This window comes from Coturnix japonica, chromosome 3, assembly GCF_001577835.2.
Source record: "Coturnix japonica isolate 7356 chromosome 3, Coturnix japonica 2.1, whole genome shotgun sequence".
Classification (NCBI taxonomy): domain Eukaryota; kingdom Metazoa; phylum Chordata; class Aves; order Galliformes; family Phasianidae; genus Coturnix; species Coturnix japonica.
Genome location: NC_029518.1, coordinates 9,987,794 through 10,009,194, shown reverse-complemented (window position 1 = coordinate 10,009,194; position 21,401 = coordinate 9,987,794). Strand labels below are relative to the sequence as shown.

Sequence of the window (21,401 nt, the reverse complement as noted above, 5' to 3'; positions counted from 1 at the left end):
AGCAAAATGCATCAGTGCAACATAACTACGTATAGGCGCTATATGGGGCACATTGCCACAACCTCTATTCAGGCAGAGGCTATCTCACTTCCGCTAAATTAATAATCATAGAGTTCATAAGAGTTATAAAGCCTAGGTTTTTATGAACACAAAAACCCCAGTGGCTAAAATTATGGAAGCAATTAATTCTGTTAATTGTCCCTCAGGGACTTCATTGCACTGAGGTAGCTGTGAATGAACACAACGCCACGGACAAGCAGAACACTTCCTTCATCTATTTGTAAAAGCATTCACAAACTCCTTTGAAACATCTGACCCATAAGGGAACTCAGAAGCTGATTCAAGGCGAGGCTGGATGTGGCTCTGGGCAGCCTGGTCTGGTGGTTGGCGACCCTGCACATAGCAGGAGGGCTGAAACTGGATGATCATTGTGGTCCTTTTCAACCCAGGCCATTCTATGATCCTGACAGGAGACCAGTGACATCTAGATGCCATTGATGAAAGCAATGGAAGATTTGGAAGTATCTTCCAAATACATCCTGCAGTAATTACAAATGTATATCAGATCACAGCTCAGTGCCATGTCAAATAAATGCACAAAACTTCTTTCTTGTTTTAGAATTTTCTTACATTTCCATCTAGATAAAGGGAACACCATCAGGTCATCCTTTGAGGGAATTATGTGTGGTCAGTATAGCAGGGCAAGGAGCTGGCTTTGAACAATGACGAGAACGGTTTGTTTCTTGCTACGTTCAGGAAGCAGTAACTAGCAAAGCAGCATGAAGAAAATTAATTTCCATAAAGGCTGCTTAGTGGGAGATGCTATTAACTTTGTGGAGTTACAAAGAGTAATAATAGAAACACAAGTTGGAAAACAGAGACCAGGTCAGGAGGAGGCAGCAAAATTATTTCAAAACCTTTTCTTGGATTTATAGCAGTTTCTGCACAGTTTAAGCTGTTGTTTTTAAAGAGTAAAGGCAGCTTTAAATTTTAGGCCTAAAATCTGTTTATTTCAATGGCTTGTTTAACTCTAGAGAGCAGGAATTCCAAATTACCTTTGCTATGTTGGTTCTCAGTATTGTACCTTTGCCATTTTTAATCCTCTAGAGGAAGCGAGTGCAAACACTGCAATAAAGAAATTCATGCCTACATAATCTGAGATCCCTCTACCCATCCATCTCTGAACGTTTTCTATCACTATTCAGAATGCTCCTTTTGCTGAGGAGGAGCGTAATGAGCCATTTGTTCACTGTGTTAACTGATGCTTAATGCAAAAATACAATTCTGCAGATACCTTTATTGCATTACGCCAACAGTTCAGTTAGTATAATTGCGCACAAAAAGCAACCAAATGTAATTTTCTTCTGCTTAATACTCGCTTTGCTGTTCCTTTCAGCTCCTTCATCTGATTAACTGATGTGACTCAGAGTTCTTCCGAGAAACAACCATGTAAGTACTTGCAACAGGACACTCTCTAATGCAAAAACCCAAAGTCTTTGCAACCACCAAGTGTGTGGGGAAGAAACCGGAGCTGAAGAAAATGGTCACCCAGTCCAGTGGTGACAGCTTCCATGTGGGAAACCATGGTCTCCCAATAGATGGAACGGCACAGAACAGTGCAAGATTTGAGGGGAAAAAGCTTAACATTTTTTTTGTTCATTTTACAGCTCATCACTTTGGCACCATGTGCCCTGACACAAGGAAGTTGTCAGCAGGCTGATGAGAAGCTGAAACACCAAAAGAGAGGCCATCCTCATGGTGTTTAGGGCCTCCTCAGAAGCATCGGAAATCTTTAATTAAAGCTTGAGCGCTCCATTTCTTGTTATCTCCTTTTGCCTACTGAGAATCCTATTTTCTCCCCTTGCATATCCATGATAGTCATTTGTTTACCTAGAATTCCTCATTAGTGCTCTCTGTATCTCTCTGTGCCTGAATTTTCCATATTCTGGTCTTGTCTATAAAAGGAAATTGCATTGGTTTGATTTAAATTGGCTTTTTAATTGGTTGTTAAACTCCCTGTAGAGAGATGCTGTGCTTTGAGCAGTTGTCAGTTTTACTTAAACTAATAGTGAACAAAATTAAAAACTAAGCTGAAGTAAGCATGCTTTACATCTGTACAAGCTCTGTGCAGATTTAATCTGAAAATTAAATCCCAAATTCTAGTTACAAACCTGGTTGCTTCAACACTCTGGTATAAACAGGCTTTCTTGCAACTTTTTGGTAAGCTTCTTCCAGAACCAAGTGGGCAAATTCAGAACTACATGGATTTTTTTGTGTGTTGTTCCTGCTCATCATCAAGAAACTTGAGAGAACAACATCACTGTTGTAGCAGTTTGGGGTCCTGTTCTCCACACAGCACATTTATTGGCCTGTCCTTTATAAGTGACAGTGGTTAATAGATCTCTAGAAGCTTCAAGATACTTTATGGCGTGGCTGTGTTATATGCTTCAGACCTTTTGCTGGCTTCCTGCGTATGGATCACAGAGATGTGCCAAGCCTTGTCAAGCAATGGCAGAGCTGAAGTAATTCACTCAGTACAGGGCCTGAGAATAGAGAGGGCAGTGACACTGGCAGTGATGACAATTTATTTCTTCTGCTGGAACTGGATATCCTAACACAAGCAGTGTCTGTAAGAGGCTGTTCTCAATTACACAGGAGCAAATCCAGCTCCTCACTCTTAACAGCAATGGATCTCATTTGGATATATGGTCAGGTAACCGAAGCAGTACCTGCCTTTCAGACTGTACTCCTAGCTGCGTAGGCTGAGCTGGCTCATAGACTTGAGGAAGGCATTTTATTATTCTGTTGTCTCCTTAGCTACAGAAGCAGAGTTTTTTTCTTAGTTTCAATATGATTTCTTAAGAAGGAAGTATTACAGCCTGTGAAGCACCACATGAGCCAAGGATCACATTAGCTGTAATTATTTCTGGCTGTGCTCATATTGGTCAATGCAGTCTTTGGGACTTCAGGGTGGTGATGATGCTGTTGTTTCACTCACACAGTAGTAAATATGAGACCATGAAAGCAATGGCCTTGGCAGACTCTGCCTGAGGTTTCTTAAATGCATTACAGGATGCAGAAAGTAACAAGATTAAACCTGGGTAAAATGCATAGCCCAGGGACTAACCAAGCATCTGCACTGTTTACTGAGAGCAGGGAACAGGAAACATAAAGGTAAAAGGTGATTCTGTGCTATAGAGACTACCTTGTCCCAGCAGTGCAGAACCTGTAATTTTCTCTTATTAAACTTCATGTGTTTGGTTACTGACCAGCAAGCTCTCTGCAAGGCCTCTGTATCCTTAAGGAAGTCAGCAGCTCCTAGTTTACTATCATCTGCAAACTTATGTAGCAGGCACTTATGTCCTGTATCGAGATCATTTAGAAAAACATGAAAGAACACAGGCCCACTCAGCCCAGCATCCTCTCATAAAGGCTCATTCTCCCTACCTAATCCTTTGCTCCTGCGTTTTTCTTGCTGTCTGACACAGTACAGAAAATATCAATAAACTCCACTTGATGCAACACTTGGCAGACACTGCAGAGATTTTCCACTGTTGGAGGTCACTTTACCAGAACTTGCTGGTTCATGTACCAGCAGCTGCTCTGCAGGGGCTAATATGTCCAGCTTTTCAAGCAGGCTTGCAAGACTATATTGGAGCTTTTGATTACACTGGCTAAACTGTTTTTGGTATCAGAACTGACTTAACGGTAGTGCATGTAGTACGCTGCAGGTAGCAAAGTGAAACATAACGCAGAATAGAACAGATTTAAAGAAGTCCTTTCAAGATAAAGGAATGGGAGAGGAGACAGCATAAACAAACTCCTGGGCTTACTCATAAAGTAGGCATGTACCAACCATACTCCTGTTCTCTAACTTAAGAGTGGTATTTCGAATTGTTTGGTCAATTGTCAACTTTAACCCCGTGTGAGGAGGAACAGCTGCACACAGTGCTAAAGGTGGCACTTGTAGCCAATGCTTCTTTCCTGTAGTTATCCTGTATTTCCATGGTCAGTCCCCCTCCTCCAGGTAGGTCTGTGGTGCACCCCCAGGTTGGTTGTGACTACCTGAATTGATTTAGTATGAAAAACCAGCAAGGAAGAGGTAAAAGGAATAGACTGAAATACAAATGCATGGGTACAGCACAGATATTGAGAATGTGTGGGCAAGCATGAGAGAGGGAAGAGACAAATCCTTGGGACACAGTGATGTGATGAGGAGAGAAGGGAAACCCTGTAACAATTTGTACCATGCCACTACAGCTAAGCTGCAAAGGGGAACTGGAGAATGGGAGAGAACCAGGTATACAGGATTGGTATTTCTGACTATCTGAAAATGATGTTTCTAACATCAAATCCCTTGTTATACTTTTTCAATGAAAACGAAAATGAAGATATTACAGAAAAGGAGGAGTAACTATGTTATTTCAAATCAAGCCTATATTAATTAGAGACGAGTGCTCAGGTTACCACATTCTGGACTTGGTTACTTTGCTTTGATTCCTTCCTATTTTGAAATCATGAGATCAGATAAATCTGTCTTGCAATTCGTTTGTGTTTTGGGTGTTTTTTTTTTTTTGCCACAAAATTGCAATCAAAATTACAGTTAGAGTTTTAAAAGCTAAAGGTAATTGCTTTGTATAGAGTTGGGTTTGTTGTTTGTTTAGAACAAACTTAGGAAAAGTTTGGAAGAAAGCCTTAGGGAAGGGCAGGGAAGAGGGGAGAGGGCAGTCATTGCCTTTAGCCACATTTAACTAAAACCTGCACTTGTTGGAAACCTTCTGTCTGAAAATAATTCTCTGTTCAGACCATTACCTGCTGGACCAGAAATGGGGGCAGTGCCAAGTTGGAGATTTCCCAGAAGCTTTTGTTCCCAGCCAAAATTATTCAGGCCTCTTCTACTGGTGAGCAAATTGCTTGAGTGTGGTGTAGTACTTCGAGGTATCTTCTCTCCATTGACTAGAAAACAAGAAGTCACAGACTAATTCACCACTGTGCTGAGTCAGCATGTAATCCAGAACTCAAGCTAAATTAAGGGTTGGAGACCTCTCTGCTGAGAATTAGAGCCTGCAGATACAGGATATACCAGCATTAAAAGGAATGGGCAGACTGACTTTCAATTGATATTATGGAAACTGTGACAAATGAACAAATAAAAACAACTAACAGAAAGCAAATGAAACATTCTGTTGAATGAGGAAGTGGATTCAAGGTTTTCGATCCACTGAAAATGACAGAGGTTGTAGCCTTGAGCCAAGGAGATGAACAAGTATTTGAGTTCTGCTGTTCAACTCAAGGCAGACGTTTCATGCGTCGTGAGCAGCCATCCTCATGCAAGTTTTTGTTTCAAAGACAGGAGCAACAGATAATTAAATGCATTATAATTTAAGCATCTCGGTATGCATGAGGTTATAAACTAGACACAACTGCTCAATAAAAATCTAAGTGGGGTGAATCTGGCAGTGGAGGTGTAGGCTGAACCTATTTTAGAGACTCATCAATCACAAAGGCTGGATCTAAGTCCAAATTTTCCCCAAGGGTATAAGTGGGGATCTTAGTTTCTGATTCAGACTTAAATGCACATCAGTCCAAATCAACGAAAACCAAAACCATAAAAAAACCCAACAAAACAAAATTGTTCTAATTTAAATAATTAATTGTGCTGAATGTTACCACAAAGTTAGTGTCAATCACAGACTGCCTGTCTTTTCTGAGACAGAGTCAAACTGTCATTCATTCTGATAACTGTCACACTACAAACCAGGTCATGTCAACCTCCACAATTACAGACTGGCTTCTGTATCAGTTTGTGTGGATAGGTGATGCTACTACTCTAGCTGCAAGCTGACTCTCCGACACCATATGTCTTACTATCCACTTACTGCCAAACCTGGAATCAGTTCACCAGTCAGTTCCACTAATAAGATATGTGTCTGAATGGTCTCCTTTATCTGAGCACAAATATTTCAGACACACACTTCTTTTCAAGAGTCTTTTGAAGACAGCAACACACAATCCCTTCCCCACAGTTTCCATTCCTCTCCAAATTTCAGCTGCATGGCAAATAAAAGACAAACCACCACCTGCAGACAGAAGGAAAACTTACTTGTTAAAAAACAGTCCAGACTAAGGGAGATATTGTCAAACGCAATAACAGCATTGGATCCTCTTTCCCATGAAGCGATGATCTGAAACCAAAACCTGCAGAGATTGGAAGAACAGGGATTAAAAGTCTCTCTGGCAGGGGGATGAAACCAAGCTATTCAAAATTAAAGCAGTTTTAGAATGGAAGAAAAAGGCTTTCTTTTCATATACAAAAATACTAAATTGACAAAGAACGAACCCTAACTCCCAAACAAGCAAAGATGATCTGAGGAGGGGAGCTGTACATGGATACATATCCTTTGAGAAGAACACAAGATGCCAGTACTTGTTGGGTGGTGGGTTCAGGATTGAAGTTAAAATTCCCAGACTCACGGCACAAAAAAAAGACCATTAAACTGATTTTATTCTCATAAGTGATTTATACCCTGAAGTGTTAAGGAAAGTAAGTAAGCTGGGTCTCCTGAAGCCATTTAGGAGCTCTGAAAACAATCTAGCAGTCAAAGGCTGAAATCAATTCATGTATTTGGTGTTGACCCACCTTCAAGGAAACAAAAGATATCCAACAGTCCTGGCAGTCAAAAAAGACAATGGAGAACTGACATTGGCTAGAGACCATAGGAACAGCAGATCTCATCAATCCCTTCCCCAGTAGAAGCTGGACCTTAAATCACCCTCATTTTCATCTGGATTTTGCAGAAAATAGGCTTTTGCCACTCCTATGTTACCAAAAGAAAGACTGCTGTAAACTCATCCTCATTCTCATTGGCAATATGATTTTTTATTTCATTATTTATTATAAGGCACACATTGATTTGTATTTTTTTTCAGCTTAAGAAGTTCGTGTTACCTGGAACTGTACGAGGCCATGTTGGGTGTTGATTAATTTAGTGGTTGGCAACCCTGCCCATGCGTGAGGGTTGGAAATGGATGGACTTTAAGGTCCATTCCAACCCACGGCATTCTATGAAACTATGTTCTCCAGATGTGTATCTGCAACATTATATTATAACACTGTGCTTCGGACCAGAAATCAATTATAAAAGCAACTGTCAGTGACATGGAAGTCAGATACAAAGCCAAGAGGTTGTATCAAGACTTATAAAAATATGAAGACAGCAAGCTTCATGATGCAATCTGCAAGAGAATACGAGATGTTCTTTAAACTGCATTCACTTTTGTATCTTAATGTTTTACACCAGAATTTGAAGCCATTTCACAGAATCACAGAATCACAGAATGACCCGGGTTGGAAGGGACCTCAAGGATCATGTAGTTCCAACCGCCCTGCCTGGCAGGGCCACCAAACATACACCTTTACTAGATCAGGTTGCCCAGGGCCCCGTCCAACCTGGCCTTGAACACCTCCAAGGACGGGGCATCCACAACCTCCCTGGGCAGAATGAGACCCATTTATGGGTCTCCTTAACGTAGTTTTTCTTAGTAGCATTCCTGTTTATTTAAAAAGCCTGTACAAATCCTGTTTCCCTACTACTACTGCAAGAATCAAGACACCAGCAAGAATCTTCTTCTCATCCCTTATAAACAGTTACTCATCTAAAACATTTTCTCTCCTTGTTTTGGAGGCTATTAGTGTTCACATATTAGACTTGTTGCCTCCAGTAGTTTTAAAACCTACCTCTCCTTCACCAATGAATTAACCTTACAAAACAACACCCAAATGATGCATTTCTGCTCAGAGGTACTTTGGGGGCCCTATGCCTTTCGTGTTTCCCAATGTTCACCAGTGATGAAAAAGATGGAAGAGCCTCCAATATAGAAGAATTGTGCGGATATCAAACACTATCAGGACCACCAGTGTTGCTCTGGTTGCCTACTAATCTATGTTTTTTCTTTAATTTTCTAACATGAATGCAGATTCAGTACAAGCCTTCCCTTGAGATCAGCGTTACTGCAACAAATAGTTCATCTTTTTCTCTTCTCCAATTTAATGCCACTATTAATTTAGAAATATGATGTCTTTCAAATTCCATTGAAACAAGATCATCAGTTAACCAACACTTCAATCATTAGCTGTGGTGGTTTTAGCTTAATGGGCTAATTAAGGGAAATTTAATCAAAACTGAAGATGGAAATGTCACACATCAGTGAAAAGGAAAAAAAAAACGACAGACGATCTCATTCCCTTGCCCCCTCCTTTTTCTTCTTTCTGTTTGATCCGTGCTTACTGAAATCAATGAAACAACTCCCCTTGGCGTTGCTGGAAGCTGATACTGAAATACCAGACGCACACGCTACAGTGGTGACTTACTGTAATGCAGTGGGTGGCCGTGACTCACTGTTATTTCTACAAAGCTCTAAGTGGGCTACACTGACTGTGCATACAGTACCTGATTGAGCATCCATGCAGCACAGATGCTGGTCTACCACACTTTGTGGACATGGCAGATGGCCATGAAAGACCATTCATGAAGGCTATTACAAAGAAGCAGCAAAATCAGTGTTCATAGTTTTGTTACAGTTTTGTTGCTTACTAAATTCCTGCAACATCCTCATGTGGAATCCAAGTCCTGACCATATAGCAGTGCTTGCAAGCTACATTTCTTCATTAGAATGAAAATATGGCTGTTATGAAGGGTTTTAATGACTGTGATTCTAGAAAAATTGCTGCTTGAGGGCTGATGGACATTTCTGTCTCTTCTTTTGCCCTACTTGGATCAACACAGCTAGGAAAAAAATACGTTCCTTAGATGTCTGACAATTGGGACGTACATGTTACATAAGGCAAAGCTGAGCATCAGCTGAACTGTGAACAGAACATATAGTATTTTTTGTTTTTTTATAATCTGTTTGAGGCAGATGAAAAATGTTGTACCAGGTGGACAAAAAAGAATTAATTCAAATCTCCCATTGGGGAGCATCAACTCAGCTTTCTGAAGAATTCAAATTTCACATCAGTTCAAAAACCACTCAGGGTTGACTACTGATCAATACTTCGGAGTCAGAAATGGCACCAAAGGCTTAGCAAATTATTCTCATTTGGTTTGTTTCTTTGGCCCGGCCCATGAAATCAGAATCCAGATGAGCTGTTCTTTGGAAGGTAACACCAAGTACATTCCAAATAAGTTAAAACTGACACAGAAACAGGACAGCACTGAACCTGCTGTATTGTAGTCTTCCCCACTTCTCTTTAAATCCTATTTCAGTATTTGAGACTAATGGTATCATTTGGTGTTTTCATTAAGTTGCCTCTTTTTGTTTCCTTATGTTTTTCTTGCTACTAACAGAGGACTGGTTCTCCTTGTGCCCTTCCCAAAATCCAGGGCTCATCTACAATGGGAAATAAAGAGCCAGAATTCTGAAAATACATCTACACAGCTTCCATGAAGACAAAATATTGTGCTTATGACACCTATCCTTAGGTCTTCACTGCACAGAAATGTTAGCTTTCAGGTGTACTATGCCCTCTGCTACGTAGAGGAGAAAAACCATTCTCCTTATATTGAGAACCTCAGCAAATTTTGTATGAATTCTCTGCGGCTCCCTCCCGACAGCAGCTACTCTGAATTCCACCTAAATGTTCTCTATGGTTCATATAGCCAGTTAGGTGTCCAGGTAGCTATCTATCTGCTATTATTTTACAGTGTCTCATAGCAATAATTATGTCTTCATCTTACCATAAAGACAGGGATTATTGATCAAGATTGAATGTTAATCTCCTCTGCAGTCAACCCCCCATGCAGTGATGCAATCACAGTGTGTCTGTACTGTTTTGCCTCCAATGGAACCAATTTCTCTCCCTACCTAGCTAAAATAATTACAGCTGAACCCGCTTGAGATTGAGGTTCTTAGAGAAGAGAAACGTTCCGGGTCAGTAACCCTTATTACATACAGATTCCCATTAACTCCTCTGTTAAAAATGATATATTGTTACTTCACAAAGAACTTACTATTTGGGATAAAAGACATATTCAGGTGGAATGGGATTATTTGGAGAACTATAAGCATATTAACAGTTACAGAGCCCCAGTTACAGAGATAGAATTAGCCAGTAATAAAAGGTTAGGTTTCAAAGATGTTATTAAGAGCAACCACACAATATATACTTGGACAAAATCCATCACAGGGACTCACTGTCACCAAAGCCCACTTTTTCAGAACAGAACAGCCATCACCAGAATAACTCTATTTCAAGAGAACAGCAGCAGACATAGTTAATGCTACAGAACTGAAGGGCAGTGATACAGGTATTAAAGACTTATTCTGTTTTTAACCAAGTAATGTGGGACTACTCACTGGATCCATAGAGGAAGAAAGAATAAAGGATTCTGGGTGTAGAACACACACAACCAATAAATACAGTCGTGGTAACATATAAGGAGTCTAGCTGCTATGAGGGATCCTTGGTTCTTTGTGGCAGAATGGGAAGAAACTTCAGGAATAACACAAGACAATTGTGACTCTGGGCATAAAATATTGCCAAGAACTTTTCTTTTTTTCCTCAATGAGAAACCTGGCCTCCTGAAATTTACCAGAAATTAAATCTGAAAGGAGTAAGATGAGAAAGCAATGCAAGAAGAAATCATCAGACAAGAAGAGTGCTTTGGCACAGCTGGCAAAATATAGCAGAGTGGTATGGCTGTGAGATGACTTCTTTATACTGCAGCAATGAGCCAGAGGTTCCCCAGCTGCTTTGGCTGCCACTGAGATCAGAGTTGCTGAAGGAGACAGACAGAACAAAAGATCTCATTCCCGAGGACCAAAAGGGAATCCTGCTTTAATATAACCATGAAAAGCTGATGAGCCCCGTTGCAGTTCAGACAAAACCAGTGAGCCAGCAAGATTGGAAGAATGGGTAAAGATAGCAGTTTAAATAAAGAAGAATCATCTGGACACCAATTCTGACTTGCTGCAGCAGAGCATTTCCTTCTAGGGTAACTGAAGTCTGTTAGTTTTTTAATTATTAGTATTATTTTTTAATTCAATCCTTAGGAAGGTCAAATCCTTATCTAGCCTGACAGTTTAAGCCACATTTTTCTCTTCCAGTGTAGTAAAACTCCTCAGCCCAGGCTCAGGAAAATGTCATTGACAGGAACAAAGCTTTGAAACTTGTCAGTAGAATGGAAGCAGAAGAATATTATTTTTTACTTGCTGGATGTGCTTCCACATTAAAAGAACACAGAGCCTATCCATGCTGAGAACACTTGGTCTGTGTAGTTTGCAGTAAAGGAGGCTCAGAGGTGACCTCAATGACCTCTACAACTTCCTGAGCAGGGAAAATGGAGAGGGATGTGCCAATCTTTTCTCTTTGGGAACCAATGATAGAATAAAAGGAGTGGCACAAAGTTGCACTGGGGAGGTTCAGACTGCATGTAAGGAAAAATTTCTTTACTGTGAGGGTCATCTAATACTGAAGCAGGTTTGCTAGAGAGCTGCTTGATGCCCCATGCCCGTCAGTGTTCAAGAGATTTAGATAATGCCTTAACTTGTTGTTAGCACTAAAATGGCCAGGCGGTTAACTAGATGATATCTGAAGTCCTTTCCGACTGACCTGTTATACTCTGCATTTCAATTTTGTTGAAGAGAAGACTTTACTGAGTTCGGACAGATGGCCATTAATACTTGCTATTTTTACCAGGTTCCTCTCACAGAATTTATTCTGAAACATTTAAAGTGAATGACAGCTGTAGGGGAGAAGAAATGTACGAAGAAGCCAGAGTTGGACCAGTCCAACTGGCTGGGCTCACATAGCATCCACTTCCAGGCAGCTTTGGCCAGCAGGCAGACAGACACACAGAACATTCATTGTGTGTCCTTCCACATGCCTACCTCAGCTTCACTAAGGGAGCAGTAATCAAGAAAATTAGAATCTGTTTCTTAATCAGAGCACTACTTTTCCAGTCAGGCATCAGTCTATTAGAGCTAATTCTCTTTAGCCTTTACTCTGCCTAGCAGTATAGTTTGTAGACGGGTGATAATCAGCATTAGCCTGCAGTAAGTGCTGGAGAGTCACTTCTTTACACATGCTAGTGTTTAATATACAAGAGATATTTTTTTCTGAGATATGCCTTAGCCATACAGTTTAGAGAGCAACACGTCTAATTGTTAGCTATACAAATCACTCATCTGCAATTACATCAGGCTTCTGTTTGCTCTTGCTGTCACACTCCCATGATGATACCACTATTAAAATTTAAGCTCACGTATACTAACTAAAAGCAATTGTACAAAGAATCAAGCCCTAACTATCACAAAGCTTTCAGGGCTACGTTCCCTACTTGCATTTCCATGCAGGAGGCTGATCATTTACCATCGCAAAAGAAGCGGAATTTTTCCTTTGAGAAAAAACAGTTCTTTGATAATGTAGTTCTCCACGCTATTCTCAAATATTTAGTGTTGCATCAATGCACAAAAATAACCCATTTTCTAACTTTCTCTAGTCTCTGCATTTGATCTGATTTGCAGATGAACAGTCCTTCAGGGAGGAAGAGTAGCTGAGCCATTTCCCTTCTTCACCTGTGCTCAGAAGATGCCCATCATTTGGAATGATATTTCATTTCTGTTAACCCACACAAGCTGCAGCAGCTGATCCTCAACACTGTTTTGCCAACACCCCCCAGAACAAGGGAGGATGTAAAAAGCCAGGACTTGAGCATCTTTACATATCCCAAAGTAAAGGTAAGACCTTGCGCTGAGTGAAATTTCAACTGGTTGTGTTCCTAAGGAACAAATGGCAGGAAGGACAATCCTCAATCCTCTGCCCATTGTACTCTCTGAAATTAAGGATGTGTCCAGGGTCCCAGGCTAATGCTGGAAATTCAATGTCCCTCCGTCCCAATTTAGCTTCTTTGTCATGCTCCTCCATTCTTCCTCTTCCTGCCAATTCACCTGAAATGTTCTAGCTGTGCTTTTCTGCCAAAATATAATTTTCCCCCCAGGAACTTGAGGGGGTATAAAACATTTAAGAAATGTGTGCTTCTAAAGACAGAAGCAGTCTAATAGTTTTGGAAATCTTCCTAATCTTAAAGGTCCCTTCCATCCCAACCCATTCTATGATTCTATGATAATGATTCTTTGAAGGGCAAAAAGCCAAGCACAGAAATAATGGCTAAGCAGTTTTTGAACAAGCATTCTTTTGGGCAGTTTTAGGGCATATTATCTTGTTATTAATAACACTTTCCACTCAGCTCCCCAGTCAAAATGGATGACGCTTTAATTTTGTGTGGAAGTGGTACATTAGTATGGTCTATTCAAGAGCTTTAGTGCTGTGGGATGATTTAAAGTTTCAGCTCCTCCTGCAGGAATATCTACAATAACCTGCCTCCTTTTGTCTAATGCAGACCCTCATAGTTACTGACACCGGCACCAATCAGAAAAAAGCCATAAACAGTGAACGCTCTGCAGTCCCAGCACAGACTTCACATCAATTAAATAATTCTTACAGTTCAATAAAACTACCTGTCAGTTATCTCCAAAGATAAATGAAATAGAACAAATGCAATACTGCAGTCTCCCCAGCATCACTTTGGAGTGTCACTTCCATGGTGTTCATAATGCATACATCAAACTGGATTTCCTAAGAAGCAGACTTAATGGTGAGAAAGATGCCTGCAGTATTTCCACATCTCACAGGAAGGACTGGTTTCAACTAAACCAGACTTTAAAAAAAGTTTTTAAAACAGCACAATTTATGTGAATAAATAAGGATTAAAAACTTTCCAAGGGACAACAAAACTTCAAAGTTCTCCTTTCTTAAGTCTTAACATCCAACAAGCTCTTCTCTCAGTGAACCCAGCTGTCTTTGTCTGAAAGTAATAGGGAAGCAAGGGTGTCATAACCTTATAAATAATAGTCAGCATTGCATATCAGTTGGACCTGCAGTTCCACATGAAGCATTTCTAGCCTGGTTCCTAACATCAAAGTATTCTTTGTCTGACAGTGCAACAAGAGAGAAATTAAAGGAAAGCAAAAGTATAAGAATACAGAATGATTCAGATACAAAACACTCCCATGGCAACATTAGAAAATAAATAACATAAATAATAATGGCAAAATACAGCAGTCTTGAAAGTAAACACAGCTGAAGAGAATGAAGCAACCAGGTACTTTTACAAATGGTGCTTCAGCAGTGACTGCACAACAAGCCTAATGCATATATTTTTAAAATCTTTGACGCACTCATATTAATTATACATTCAAGACTAAAGCATTGGTAGTGTCCTTGTTGTATTTCCAGCCTACATGCAACCCCCGGAGACAGCAAGATAAAAGACATATTCATACAATGTTTGTTCAAACTTCTTATGAGGCAAATCCTTAATGAAATCCATTATTTCTAGGGCACAGATTCCCCAAAAGACAAAGGACACCAGTGATCATGACACAGCCTGCAGATGCATCATACTGCCTAAAGGCAGGGCAGCAGGAGGTGAAGTATGTTTGTGTCTTCTCTCAAACAGCATCGGCCAGATTACGCACAAAAATAAACAAGGAGCAACAGAGTATTCCCTTAAAGCTAACTTGTAAGAAGCAGCTAAAACAACACTGTAAATAAGCATATGCCACCAGATTAAGCATATGCTACCAGATAAACCTTTTATGCTTAAAGCCAGACTACAGTCGTAACTGAGACAGCCATTTATAATGCTGATCCTCCCGCTACAGCTAACATGAAAGTGCTCATAACTATCCTTGTCTGATTTGGCAGTAGGTGCCTCTCCCGTGTCTTACCTCCACAGATTTAGAGGCATCAGAAGTTAAGGACTTTGTTATCCAAAAGAAAAAACAAACAAACAGCTGACTGTAAAGCTTACATCAACTCTAGCAAATCACAAGAGAACTGAGACATGCTACACAAATTAGTGTGTGAGGAGAATGATTATTTCCAGTGATGGAGAGAAAGAAGTTACACCTTGCACAACCAGTGACCCAGTCACCAGAACTGGTGAACCAAAAAACACCATTTAGTTCTAAAACTGGGTGCTAACCACTCAAGCTATTTTCATTACCCTTCTCAGAAGACACCTCCCAGGGACAAAGCACTTCCCTCTCCCTGAGGGATCTACTTCCAGGAGTGATGTTGGCCATCTTCATTGCCAAGTAGCTAGTGGTGAAGTGAGAAGGAGAACGATGGGGAGAGACTCATACCTGTCCAGTATATCTGGGAGAGGTAAGATCAACCACTGCCATATTCCCAAACCTTCGCTGTTAGCTGAATGCCAGAATGTCCTGCTCAGCTCCTTCCCTGTCTTGTTCTCAACCAGCACCAAGGATATATTTCCCAGCAAGACACCACGGATCAGCCATGACATTCGTAGCTAGAAGAAAGAGAACATAAGAGATTAAACATAGCAAACATTGCAAACATTATCCCAAAGTTAAAAAATTCCTAACTCTTCATTTAGCTGTTTTCTTATCACCAAGAAGTCAATTCTCTCTCCTTTATGACCATGTAAAAAACTCCAGTTTCACCATATGTCCGAAAGCCTCTAAGACTGAGTATATTCTATTTCCTACTGGTTCTACTGCCCTTTCCTGTTGTTAAGGTTGAGTCCAAAAACATCTGTTTTTGCTATTACATATGTGCCTGTAATTTTAAATGGACGAGCTAATAATCTATTATTGCAGAAGAAACACCTCTCTCCCCTTAGATGCCACTGAAGAGATTCAAGTTCAGAATAAACTTTTCAGCAACCATTTTTTTTTTTAAAAGGAAGGCAGCAGCAAAATCATGGGGAGCATTAAGTATAATAATTATACTCTCATCCCTCACTTACTCCTTTCAAAAATTAAGTCCTTACCTTCTTGCTTCTACAGACTTTCTAATTAAGATTCAGTAATAATTAGGTAGTTTTTTTTTCTTTTCTTTCTTTTAAATTAATTAGAATACTTTAAGGAACCAGGTTTCTACTTTTTGTTGTTACATTAAATGTAATGAAGTCCCTTCCTATGTACTTATTCCTATTCATAGAAAACTATTTCATGCAGATTTCACATTTTACTATTTCCCTCCCTCGTTCTTTGAAAAGAAGCCCTTCTCTATCAGGCTAGTTGTAGAATCTTGTATGAGTACAGCTGCCTGACTTTCTAGGAATGAAGAAAAGTTAGCACTTTGTTAATAAAATATAAGTAAATATTACATGGGTCTCAATAACCAGTGGAAGTGAGGATGTTGAAATGACAGTTTATTAAAAGTTTATTAAAGCTACATTAATGATTGATTCTTGGACACAGAAAGGTGTTCAGCACAGTGCCAATGCATGTTAAAAAATGGCCCTCAATTTTAACACTTCAAAACCAACAACTAAGTTTGGGAGTGACAAATTGAATTGATATTTTGCAAAGGAATATCTGATACTATTCCTTTCTTGCTTGATTTCACGGAATAAAATACTTATATCCATTTCTTAGCATAAAACAGAAGCTGCAAACTCTGGCCTGAGCTCTTTCGCAGAGTGTACTAGGAGTGAGAAACCAATTATGTGACAAAATACCAGAAATTTGGTTTTGACAAAGCTTCATCTCTGGGAGAGCAAAGTCTCAGGGGGTCACAAAGAGTGGACTGGAGCCAACCTAAGGCTACACTCATCCTGCTGTGCAGGGAAATGAGGGAAGATGATTCGTGGAGTCAGGATCGGTGTGTATGATTGGGTGTGTTTGCATTGCATTTTGTTGCTTGGTTTACAAGAGCAGCAAATTTCTATGGTGGGCTCCCTCTCTCATTTTCCCAATGGAGGATTTATATTATGATTAGGACTAAACTTTAGTGAGAAGTCTGTAATCACCCCTTCGTCTTGTTTTCTCCTTGGCCATGGAATGTTCGGAGTCACTTTGTGACACAGGTAGGCAAGGACTGAATTCATATACACAAGTTCACCAACACTAGTGAAAGAGGCTGCTGACATAGGTTTGTGGTTTAGGAGGCTGATCTCAGCAAACTTCAGACAACTGCATGGCTATTCCTGTTACTGCCTACATGACATCAATGTCAGGCAACAATCTAAAGGACCAGGTGAGCATTTAATATTCTTGAGCACCTATAAAGTGAGACTGAAATTACAGTGAAAATTGCTTTCCCTTCAGTACCACTGGAAGATATTTCAGATCCACTGAAGTCTCAGAATCACAGACTTGTCGGGGTTGGAATGGACCTCTGGGGATGATTAAGTACACTGCCCTGCTGAAGCAGGTTCCCTACAGCAGGTTGCATAGGAAAGCATCCAGATGGATCTTGAATAACTCCAGAGAAGGGGACTCCAAGCCCTTTCTTGTAAGGAAGTTTATCAGGACTAAACTTTTTCTTGAAACTTCCAAAATCAGACAACAAACAGGTGGACATGCAACAAATTCAACTTATTGCAGGAAAAAACAAATCCTCCAAGAACCTCCATGTGAAACAGTTTCAGAAGACTAAGGCCAATTGTACTGTAACGCCCTATGTGAAATCTCTAAGACAGATAAGTTGAAACAACTTCACTGTGCCATATTCACAATTCAAAATTGAGGAGGTAAAGCCTTGAACACCTTAATACACACAGGATTTCAGACCTCTGTCTCTTCTGGAGACCTGCCAGACAATAAGAGGCAGCGTCTACATTGTCAGAAGTGAGAAAAGAGCAAGCCTTTGATAGCTATTAATGTAACACTATAGTACAAGCTGAAGCAACTGATGAATTGGAATGGAGGCACACATGTCAGCTGTTTGAGGGAAAGGCATAGCTGGCATTAGATGTGGGAGATCAGCTCACTGGCAAAGGCTGACCTGCAATGTGCAGACTCTAATCAACTGGCTGAGTGAATTGACTGTCACTGTGTCCAAATGGGCATTTTTGGCTACATTTTCTGTCATTTCTAATCTTCACAGCAGGGCAGTCCAGGTCTTTTCACACCTGCTGAAGTGAACCAGAGCAGATGATGAGCTGGATGCCATAGTAAAGACTTCCAAATGGGGCTGGCATTCATTCTACAGAATACACCATCAATGATGGCAGGTGGTACCACACACATTATGAGTTCCTGTAAATAGCGCAGGGCAATGCTTAGAAAAATCTGAATTGGGGCTGTTGGTGGCATATCCCTGACATTATATATCAAATATCTTCCTCTTTGTTAAACCAGCAGCAAAAGAGTCAGGAGCTAGAAACATCATTTAGAAATTAATTAAGCACCACAGGTAGACACTGGCACAATATTGCCTTTCTTTCTGGCTTTAGAACCCACTGTAACTGATGATTAGCAGCTTGCATAAAACTCACTGACTCTGTAAATGAAAAGGTCTACACTGATTTGCACAAAATTAAAGGGAAAGAGAAGCCACTGTTAAGACATAGCATACTGAAGCAAAACTTTGGTCAGCTGGCCAAATGCACTGTACTGCAAACAGCACCTGTAAAGATGTTTTCCTAAGAATATTCTTAGCCTTTGAATTTGTGGAATATCTGAGCTGACAAGCAGGAGACTCAATTCATCCACAAAAGAACACTAATCTTCATCAGTATCAACAGGACTTGGCAGGTTTAGAGGTGAAGACAAACAATAAGGGCACCAGATACACAGCTCCAAAACTATCTGAGAACTAAGCAAGACTTGCATTTTATTTCTGTATGCACAAAGGAAGTAAAATACTGAGACCCTTCTGCATGAAGTTTGAATATATGGAGTTCACGCACAATTAAACAATATCTGCAGAGACCTTTGGCAAGTCCCAAATGTACAGGAACACGAAGTTTATCACTTTGGCAATATTGTTTTTCTCATTAGAAACGAGACATTCTTGAGCATATGTAGAGTCATCTGTTTTGACTGCTCAACAATTAAGGCTTAAGAATAAGAAAGATGAGCCAAACTTCTTACTCCTTTTGTTCTGTGAGATCAACAACTGCACACAACCCGTCTCTCTTGCAGTCAACTGAGTTTTGCATTTGCTTAGGATATACACAAGCAAAAAACTTCTGGAAATGACAGACCGATAACTCAGCTGATCTGATCGTGTGGCTTTAAAATACCTACACAGGAAAGGGAAGCTTGTATTTTATATGAAGAGATTCTTATGGCACTTCTTCACATGTTCTTTCTTATCGATGCTCTTATAAAATCAAGAACTGAATAAAAACACATTAATTTCTGGTAACAAACAACCAAAAATAAGAAACAGCAGCGAGAGAGAAAGAAAGAGTTGGTCATTTTGCTGCTAAAATACTGTGGGGTGCTCGGGTCTCTGAGAAATTTCCGATCTCATACATCATTCAGCAACACAACAGCAAGGTGTCAACTGAAGAAACAGCTTCGGAAAGAAGAGAAACAGCATATGAACTGCACAAATATGAAAACCAGCACTTAAAATAAAAAGGATGCTAACAACATTTTGCAAAATAAAGCACATGAAAGGATACGCTGGAGCCATATCTATGTTGCATTTTTCATGCTTATAAATGTTGTGAATCAATGTTATTAGCATGTACACTTCTAAGTTGTTTAAGACCCAAAGAACAGAGGAGAAAAAGAGACATGCCTTGCTGCTGCCAGCATGGGGCTCAGAACATGCTCAAGGAATTATTTCAATTATTGATTTACACGCTTTAAAAATACAACACTTTTCCATAGGAGAGAAAACTGAGTTAATAACCACAGAGCATGAAACCATCTTTCATAACCCAAATGAGAGGGCAAACTTCAACTATGCTGTTTTACATATTATGTTCATCTTCTAGAGAGACTGGGTTTACATTCAGAAAGTAATTTTGGGTTAAAAAACAAAAAACTCTGGCACTTCTTTCTGTAACATAATGGAGGCTTACACAAAATAGCTGGTTGAAATGTCAAAACTGCATCAGGAAAAAAAAAAAAGTCATTATTTTAAACATGGCCAAAGGCACAAAGCTCTTTTACAGGGATCTCTTTTCATTGTTTTGCAGCCCAGCTATACCCTTTAAAATGTTTGAAGCAGGATCTGATGAAATCATCTCGTTACCAATTATAGCAGAGTCTCACTTGCAAAGAGCGAGCTTCTCTTCTATGGGTATGATGACATTTAAAGCTAATTTTAAGTTCATCACAAACTAGGAAACACCATCTCTATTGTTATTCTCCTCCTGTGTTATAGCCCACACCAAAACCTCTTGCACAGGTTTTAAATTTCAGATATGGCACTGAGGTCCATCAGATTCTCTTGTGCTGAGCAAAGTGCAGCCTGTCTATAAACAGTTTCCAGACAGCTCGTGTGTCTGCAGTGACTTTCAAACAGCAGTAATAGCCACGATCCACAACAAAATGAGACCTCTCAGAATGGTTATAACTTCTGCTGTCCAGCCAGGTACACACTGCACCAAGCCCTTAAGAATGCAGTACTCTTGGGCCTGGTCTTATATCTCTTTATGACAGCAGCCCAAACACTTGGGGAAAATGCAGTGCACAACTAATGATTAACAAGCACCACAGCATCCTTTGATGCCTAAGGCTGCAGATGTCGGGGATCATCTCTGAAAAATGGAATAAAAAGCAAAGTCAGTGCAGTGACTCTGCATCTGCCTAGCAACAATGCTGGGACTGAAAGAGATGGGACTGCCACATTGTCCAGATGTGGGAGGCCAGAATGCAGTTCGTAACTTCCACACAAAGGACAAGTGCTCCCTTGACATCTGCAAAGCTCTTTTGTCAGCTCTCTGACATCTTTGCATAAGTATTGAGAAGCAGGTGGCCATGACAATCTGGAACTGTGTACACCTAAGAGATAACAGCTGTGGCAAAGTAATTTAGTTTTGCTATGGGTGGTGTCTGAGATGACAGCACTTCCTTTGGACTTGAATTACAATGTGGTTTCCGATTCCAAGTCTGTAATGCAGTTACTGATGACAAGCACATGGACTGCTTCTTTAAAATGAGGAAATGTCCAACCATCCTGTGAGCCTCTGCTCTTTCAGCCCTGTGCTGGCCAACCGCTTCCTACTCTGAGGAAGGGAATGACACAATGAAGAGAAAGAGAGAATAAAGCTTTTCTCTATTGTTCAAACTTTATAAAACTTATCTTCAAATCAGGCCAATATTTGGATTAATTCTTCAGAGTTTATGTGCATTCCTGTGCTCAGTTACGCTTGCTTTTCTTTCTGATGAACTTTTAGATGTGAGTTAAAAATGTTTTCCATTTTATTACTGTGTCTCAGTCTGGTTTCTGAATCATTTTCTGTTTCTTTTTTTCTTTCACTGTGTTCACCCTTGCTGGTCACCTCAGAGCATCTCTTTGTAAACTACACGTACCATTTCCTGCACTCTTCCAAGATTTACTAGAATTGCCGGTTTCCCTCTTCCATTTAAACTGGGCAGTAAGTACACTGTTAATGGGTCAA

General features: G+C 40.1%; 1 protein-coding gene across 4 annotated transcripts in view; it reads right to left on the bottom strand.

Annotated features, from left to right (window-relative positions):
- The window catches only part of ALK (ALK receptor tyrosine kinase), a 258,012-nt gene that overhangs the window by 32,810 nt on the left and 203,801 nt on the right, over positions 1–21,401 (bottom strand). For all 4 annotated transcript variants that reach the window (XM_015856918.2, XM_015856919.2, XM_015856920.2 and 1 more), the window contains exons 9-11: positions 15,208–15,377; positions 6,104–6,198; positions 4,813–4,956 (exon numbers count right to left, since the gene is read on the bottom strand). In XM_015856918.2, coding sequence (XP_015712404.1) covers positions 4,813–4,956; positions 6,104–6,198; positions 15,208–15,377 — 409 coding nt within the window. The remainder of the gene's footprint in view (positions 1–4,812; positions 4,957–6,103; positions 6,199–15,207; positions 15,378–21,401) is intronic.